General features: G+C 49.1%; 1 protein-coding gene across 1 annotated transcript; it reads left to right on the forward strand.

Moving 5' to 3' along the window:
• The first annotated feature begins 851 nt into the window (after positions 1-851).
• On the forward strand, positions 852-3,026 carry LOC106747305 (protein escargot-like). The gene is made up of 2 exons (XM_014624700.1): positions 852-969; positions 1,591-3,026. Exons 1-2 carry the CDS (start codon positions 852-854, stop codon positions 3,024-3,026), a joined length of 1,554 nt encoding a protein of 517 aa, XP_014480186.1.
• The last annotated feature ends 5,443 nt before the right edge of the window (positions 3,027-8,469 follow it).

An 8,469-nucleotide genomic window follows, 5' to 3' on the forward strand; every position in this document is an offset into this window, starting at 1 on the left:
CAGCATCTGCTCCGTACCGACACAACATATATAACATATATACATACAGTGCAATAGCGGAGCGCGCGCGCGGCGGAGGAAGAGGGAGCGAAAAAGAGACGGGTGGAGAGAAAGAGAGGACGAGTGGCGCGGAAGGGACGATAAAGAAGGAAGGAGAGCACGTGGAGCAGCACGGACGGTCGCGTTGCACTCACGGACATCCTGCGCGTCCTGTCGACTCCTGCCGCGGTGGGGACCGTGCTAACCGGGGGGACAGATGCCTGAGCGCCGATTGGACAGCGACCCGCGACCAAGCGCCCTACTACTGGCGCGCAGCGCGGGGCCCGTGGACCCGCATTGGTCCGGCAACACGTGCGGGCCACCTGCGTCTCGCCGGGGTAGGGGATATATTATAAAACGTTCTGGCGCACCTACCAGCCAGTCAGAGACTGGCTTATAGCCGAAGCGTTCGGAGGGAGATACCGTACGAGCCGTGTCCCTGCGTTTCGAGTCCTGAGTGGTAGACCCGCGTCACTCTCGACTAATCAGTTCAGTTCGAACGAGCGAGCAGCGAGGACCGCGGTGTTCCTTCGACATCGCCGAGCGATTAAAGTGCTGTTCCGACCGCGAACTGAAAGTGAAGACGCGTCTGGATTTGCGGACTCGTGTGAGATAACAGTGCAGTGACGTCGTCGCGCAGGAATTATCTCGCCAGAGAGAAAGAGAGAAAGGGAGACTCCAGTGAACAGGAGACGAGATCGTTTTCTCTCTCTCTCTCGACTCCTCGCGGCTATTGGATTAACACTGTAACAGAGTGCGTTTTTGCGGTACATCGTATCTGCGAGAAGCGGATATATCACAGACAGTTCAAGATGCTTCTCGAGCAGGTGCCGTGTAGCTTCGTGAAAGACAATAGTTACAGTCACTGCCCGCTCAAAAAGCGGCCGGTGCACTTTTTAGCGTCCAAGGAGGAGCCAGCAGCGATCGAAGGTACATATATCGGGAAGTTGTAATTTCCTCAACCGTGCGGAGAAAATGCGAAATCACCCGTAATCTCGTCGAATTCGACGAGCGTGATGTTTTATCTTGTTTTCGTATCGGCGGTAAATATTCCGCGATTCCACGAGTAAATATTGTTCCGGATAACTCTCGCACTTTCGGAGATCGGTAGTATACTAAAATGTTAAGATGAAATTATGTGAAAAGTCATGTAAAACGCGTCATTCATGTTTAGCACCGTAGATTCATCTCTTCGTGCGCAGAGTCGTAAAGAATCGTAGAGAATAGTTACAAAGTTTACAAATCACGAACAATGGAAGGCGCGTGTACACGCACGGATAAATTACTTTCGCGCGCATTGCATTTTCGCATATGTGCGGAGATGCACAAGTCCTCCTCACGCGTGTTATAGCGTTAGATAAGAATAAAGAAGCGTAGAAAATACGCGATTTTTCCGGGGAATAACGAAAGAAAATCTAGGAATATCAACAAGCCGTAAAAATACGTTGCAAGCGAACGCAAGAAAAAGAGACAGTCGTCAGCGAGCGTAGGATTATACTCGAATCAATCGTTACGCGTTGCCACCAATGTATCTCTTCGTTGTTGCAGAAGAGATGGTCGAAGTCGTGGACGACATCCCCGAGCCCGAGAACCTCAGCACCAAGCCCGAGGATCTCAGCAAAACGGCGGATCGTCACTACCAACACTATCACAAACCTCAACAGCAAGCGCAGCAACAGCAACAACATCCGCCAGCGACACCACCGCGGCAGGAAGCGGAACAACAACGCGCGACAAGAACACCATCACCGATCGTGAAAGAGTCGATGTCTCCGGCCGCGGTGGCACAGCCGTCCTCGCCGATCAACTCGATGTGCCACGTGCAGCACCCGCCGCACCATTATCACCAAGGTTATCATCACTCCTACCCGACGAAAAGCATGACCCCGCCGCCGGGGATCGCGCCGATCCACCCGAAGAAGGGACGCATCGAGGTGCTGCAACACAACTCGTCGACGACGCCGACGGCGGGCGTGACCGCGACATCGGCACCGCTGCACTTCATGGCGACCAAGGCACCGCTGGAGCCGCTGAACCTGAACACCCCGGTGGAGCCGTTGGCCCATTACCCAACGCCAGTTTGGGTCCGCGCGGCACCTCTCTACCACTCGCCGCATTACCTTTCGTACCCGCCACCCACCTACCGCTACCATCACCCCGGAACGGAATTGTACCCGTCGTACCCGGTGCCGGCGTACCCGCACTCTCCCCCGGAATCACACCCGTCGGTCTCGCCACCTCCTCACAGCGCGCTAACTTGCTCGACGATCCAACGGCCGATCGCCAGGAGCTACCCCCATTGGGCCAGCCCGGACCACTGCGGTCTGTCGCCCACGAGTTCCGTGGGCTCCGGATCTCTGCGGTCTCCTCCACCCGTCACACCGGAGGACCTCTCTTCGCCCGGCAGCGACAGCGGCAGGTCGTCCGCCGGCAGCACCACCGCCGGCTCCGCGATCGTCGACGCGAAGATCGAGAAGAGCGGCTCGAGCGGCGAGGCCGCGAACACGGCCTCGAGCGCGACGTCCTCGAGGTACCAGTGCCCGGACTGCGGCAAGTCCTACTCGACGTTCTCCGGCTTGACGAAACATCGGCAGTTCCACTGCGCGGCCGCCCAAGGCCAGGCGAAGAAGTCCTTCTCCTGCAAGAACTGCAACAAGGTATACGTGAGTCTGGGCGCGCTCAAGATGCACATCAGGACGCACACGTTGCCGTGCAAGTGCACGATGTGCGGCAAGGCCTTCTCCAGGCCGTGGCTGCTCCAGGGTCACATCCGCACGCACACCGGCGAGAAGCCGTTCAGCTGTCAGCATTGCAACCGCGCGTTTGCCGACAGGAGTAATCTCAGGGCCCATCTGCAGACTCACAGCGACGTCAAGAAGTACTCCTGCGACTCGTGCAGCAAGACCTTCAGCAGGATGTCGCTGCTGACGAAGCACCAGGAGGGCGGCTGCCCCGGCGCGCCGGTGCCGATCGGGTACGCTTGTTGAACTTTCGCGTTTGTGTGATCCACGGACGAACGTCCTACATTCGCTTCTTTCCATTCCGCGTTCTCAAAGTGCCTTAGAGTATGCAGTACAAATGACGACAGGCGGAGTGAAGTCCGATTTCTTGGATGAAGCGCGCGCGCGGCTTGTCGTCCGCGATATCGATCCTTTCGTCACTCTGAATTACGTTCTCTAGCGGAAGTGAGTTTCACACGGACGAGTAGAACTTTTTATTTATATTATTTTCTCCAATTTTTATCCCTTCGTATCCTTTTAGAAAATACTTTCCGCCTTTTCCATTGATTTTCGCATCGATCCTGAAATCGGACTGACAAATAGGTGACTCGAGTAATCCCCGATTTTATCTCGGTTCCGTTTGTTCATTTATCCATTCGCTGTAAATACCGACGTATGAGTGTGCGACGTATGAATGCGCTAACGTTAAATATATTTTATTTCCTTTTCTTCTGAGAGAAGAGAAAGAGAGAGAGAGAGAGATTGATTATCGACGTCGCGCTCAGAATACGCGGAGAATATCGGGAATAGAGTTACCGCTCGTGCAGCGGTCCCGTGAAACTGTTGTGCCATTAACTGTTTCCTTCTTTTTTTTTCCCCCCATTTGTTCCAATACACGCGAGCACATAATACGCGATCGAGAGACCCAGTGATAGAAGATCTGCACGTTTTTCGTTTTTCCTAGAATTTTTTTTTCCTTACATTTTTACGATCGCGATTAGCGTTTCCAGGCACTTTAAGAGTTAAATTAAGCAAATTATCTCGCGAGAGCGAGAAATGTACTTCGAATATAGTAGTTTTCGAATTTGAATTTTATTTGGATAGATCGCAAAGAAATGTTCACGTTACAAAAGATTCGAGCGCACATATACAGATAAACTCGGCACATCATATTCTTATATAATACAGCGTTAAGCGGTACGTCTTTCGGAAAAAATGGAAAGAGGAATAGGCCGAGCCATTTTTCTATCTTTCTACTCCGTACTTCGACGATGAAAGATTGCAGACTCGTAGATAAAGGGCGTAAATGATAAGCCATTTCCTTTCTTTCGGGACAGCTGTCACTCATTTCAATCTCTTTGGCTCCGACCGATCTGTTCAAAATATGTTTTGGATCGAGGTTGTTGTTTTACTTATGTAAAACGATGAAATGGTAATCATTTTATGTGAGAAAATGGGAGCACGGATCTCCACGGAGAAGAACGTAGATGACGACCTCCCGAAATCTTCGGAGCGGTTTCATGTAGGAAAAAGCTGCACTCGTCCATAAGATGTTCCCCTTGAAATGGTGCAACATGGTGTAATCAATGTCCCGGGTTTGTCTGTATGTGTTTATGGTCGAAATACGCTGTACCGAAGTGCCATTCACGAAGGCGCCACGTGCGCACCGCGCTGCGTGAAATTACGTGCACACGTTCGCACGCGTTAACACGCAAACTTATACATAGTGTATAACGCTTAGCGATTAGCAGATAAGTCACGCACAATACAAGTATTATAATTCGCCTCCGTCGAATGCAGAGTAGAACGGGTAGGACGGGGAGAATGAAAAAGCTTTTGAGGCGCGAATAGAAAGAGGAGATGTCGGCCTGTTTCGCGCGCGCCGCATTATCGTTCTCTCTACATTTTGCGTTTTGTATATTCAATTGTAAGTTACTCGAAAAAGCTAGTCATTGTATAATACGCGCGGTGGGACGGAAGACTCGCCATGATCACTACACTATGCGGTGCCACGCCGCTTCGAGAAAGATGTACAGATCTGCGAAGGGAAGGGGGGGGGGGGGGAATAATAAGTTTTATATACGCGAGCAGTCATTGCGAACTTTTTATGTTTTATATCGTGCGTGTAAGTAGCGACGCTCAAGCGAATACCATTATATCTAGTTTTGTAAAGAAAATATAAAAACTACTACGACACATAGAGATATCGCCTATATATAGAGATATTTTATACGAAATAAATTACATGGATTTTGAATTTTACACTGTTCTGTGAGTGTGTGCGTCATCTAACGTCAGTCACCTTTAACCTTTGCGTTTCCTATAGAAAAAAAGAACTACTCCATTAATCAGATCAGATGGGAACTCGGTTGCAGGAACGATAAAGATTCCCGCTTCTATTCGGTCAATTGCTCTCAGTTGTCTCAACCGAATTTCAATGCAGTCTCGTTCAATGAATGTTCACACGAATGTTCTCAGTCGCCGAGAATTGATATCCGAGTTTTCATCCGGTTTCTGTTCAGTTATAAGAACTGAGATTTCTTTCCCGCGCACGCATCCACTTCGCGTAACGCCATTCGCGCGGAATTATTTCGTTTAATAAACGACGATCTTCCAATTGATCATCGGGTACACCCGATATTTACATCCTCGTCGCCTCGGGCCTACTACGATCGAGGGTGGAACTCGTAATTACGTGACGATTGACGTTTCGGGGACTCGCGTAATCACGCGCTTTGTCTCTCGACGAATGTCGGGCCGCTCGATCTTTTCGGCAAACGATCGGAGCTCGATCAGCTCGCTCGCCTCGGGGGCTCTCTCGTCGATAAAAGTAATCGACGGTGCGGGCTCGTGCCCGGCACGAGACGAATCGATTGGATCCGACTCGAGATTCGACGTACGGAGTGTGTTTCCCCGTCGCACACGTGCGTATCGCGCGTAATCACGCTCGAATGTGGCAGAAATTACGAGGTCACCGCGGATAAATCTATCGGCTTCGACAAGGCGCGATATTTATATCGCATTCATTGACACGTTAAGCCAAGCAACCCGCTCATTGTCGCTCTCGCGCAATCTCGCCACCGTCGAGAGCAATGTTTACGGCTTCAAAGCGGATCCTTTCCGCGGTTCGCGCGCTCTATATCTTCCGAATGCCACACGCGCGTTCGTTGCCGCAACTCTATCTAGGTGGTCCGTGTATCGATCATGCGACGAGTAGAGAACGCCACGTCCTTTCATCGACTTAACGACGCGCGATCTATTAGTCTAGTGTAACGCGCAACGCGTTACGGATGAACGTTGCTTGCGAATAAAAAACGAGAGAGTAAAAGAATGCTTCTTCGTACAACTTCGAGGCTATGACGTCATACTTGAGCACAGAAAGAAAGAATGTTTAGCGGTTTTAACTATAATCGCATAAGTGAAAGAATTATAGTGAAGAGAACCATTCTGATGGTGTTATTATACGGAAAACATGTGTATCTATTCAAGATTCATATTATCATATATAAGCAAGAATATATACGAAGATAAACGTAAAAAAATGCTGTCGTCTTGCTTATGTAAAAAAAATTCCATACGATTCCACTAAAGATGTCATTATGGTACACGTATATATAAATTCTTGAATAACAAGAATATGATATTTTTAGTGGAATTATGTAGAATTTCTCCATTTAAGTCTTATCCTCATATAAGATTGTATCTTTTTATCTTTATATAAGATTATATATTTCTGCTTACTTATGAGTCTCGAACTGGCACCAATTTTCTTCGTCTATATGATATCAGTGATGATAATCTTATATGCATATTGCTACTACTACTTTATGAATCAAGACCAGAAGACGCAGTTGAAAGCGGAAATAACTATAATTTTCGTGGAATTTTTCTCAGTGCAAATATCGTTCCCAACACACCTTATCGCGCGAAAGGTTGATCGATATAAGCTGACTCGCGCCGCGGCGGCGCGAATGTTCGTGGATTATCCGGTAGGTTATCCAATTTCTTCGCACAATGAAGAATCGAGAGAGGAGATCGTTACATTCGCACGCGCGTGCGCGCGCGAGAGAGAGAGAGAATATCCCTTTCCGCGTCACACGCGTTCATTCATACGTTCACGGTGTGTAACGCGGTACAAAGCTCTTTTAGCGGAGCAAACAACATATGGCGAGCAAACGCACGCTGGCAACGCGTTCAATTGATTTCGCCCGGGCTAAACTGGCTACCTGCGCGCGCTATTAAATCCCACGCGCCTGTAGCGCACGCACCGCCGATTCAATCAGCCGTGGTGGCTTCAATCGCGCTTTTTGTCCAACCGACTCGCCCATATGGGTCGCCGCGCAGTCGTGCCACGCTCTCGCTCGCCCTTCTGACACTGTCGCGCATCGATAATATATGGGTCGACTTCAGCGAGCTGAGCGCGCGTTCGTTATTGTCTCGAGGTTCGGTCGGTGTCAGCACGGAGTCACGCAACAAGTTTATTTGCTTTCATACGGCCTGTTTGGATATTTAAGGCTTATCGTGCAGTTTCTTATCAAAGAGGACATTAGAGGCATTGTAGATTAGTAATGTCAATTTTTGATCTCTCGGGTATCTTGGGTGCTACCTGCATTCCTTGACGCATTGAATTATCCGAGATAGAAGGAAAATATGATATATATACATCTGACAAAGTATATTTCCTTTTTGTTGAGCTTATCACAATATTAGTATATATAGATTGACGAGGAGAATATATTTACGTAAGGAAGAATGTCATTCCTTTAAAAAATTCTTTTCGATCTCGCGTAGTACTCGTATGTTTCGGTATTCACGTTTGGAAATACCCCGGTTATATTTACATCGTATACACTAGAATTTACATTATTCCATCGCAACGATGGTAACAATTTAACCATAAGAGAGAGAAAGAGAGGGAGAGAGAGAGAGAGCGCGAGAGAGAGAGGGAATTATATTAACGACGAATTACAGCTACAATGGCGGTTAACCGCCGGTTACAATGAGACCGAAGTATACATTTTTGGATTTGAATAACCGCGTATTCCACTTACGATACAGGCTCGTTTAAATCACAAGTTGTCAAGGGACTGACGTATGACGGCCCATTGAACGGAGTCCTTTCGTCCGGCACGACAGGTGCACGCGCCATTTTCGAGTGTCGGCCCTCGCTGGCAGCGCGGTGTGTATACATTCGCACGGAAACACGCGCAAGCAAGAAAGTGTGGAAGCAAACGCTACCTTGGCCGCTGGGCTTTTATGGCGACCGGTCCGATCGAACAGGTGCGCCGGAACGGATATACACATATAAAACGCCCGGGGTAAAAGGTTCCATTATTCGGTTGTATATGGCACCGAGGCTCTGCACACTGTGCAAAGACTTTTGCGAAAGAAAAGCGACCGCGGCGACAAAAGGTCGTAATGTCGTGTAGGCCCCGGCCAAGAATGGGGCATCAGCTACGAGGTTTTCGGCACAAAGCGAAGGGGGTCGAGGCCGGCCGTTTTCGTCGTCGACAAAAACTTCCCGCTGCCTCGTAACAACTGCAGATTGCTGACTTCGTTCGCCGGAATTATGTCTGGATACTAATAACGGGCCGCGATAGGGCGCACCGATTGGTATCTTTATCTTTATCGGCATCACTGAGGCCTCATTTCCGTGTGTGCGAAATCGAGACGACATCTGAATCTATTTCCCTTAGATTTATTGTGGCGG

This window comes from Dinoponera quadriceps, unplaced genomic scaffold (genome assembly GCF_001313825.1).
Source record: "Dinoponera quadriceps isolate SergipeBrazil2010 unplaced genomic scaffold, ASM131382v1 scaffold2305, whole genome shotgun sequence".
Lineage (NCBI taxonomy): Eukaryota > Metazoa > Arthropoda > Insecta > Hymenoptera > Formicidae > Dinoponera > Dinoponera quadriceps.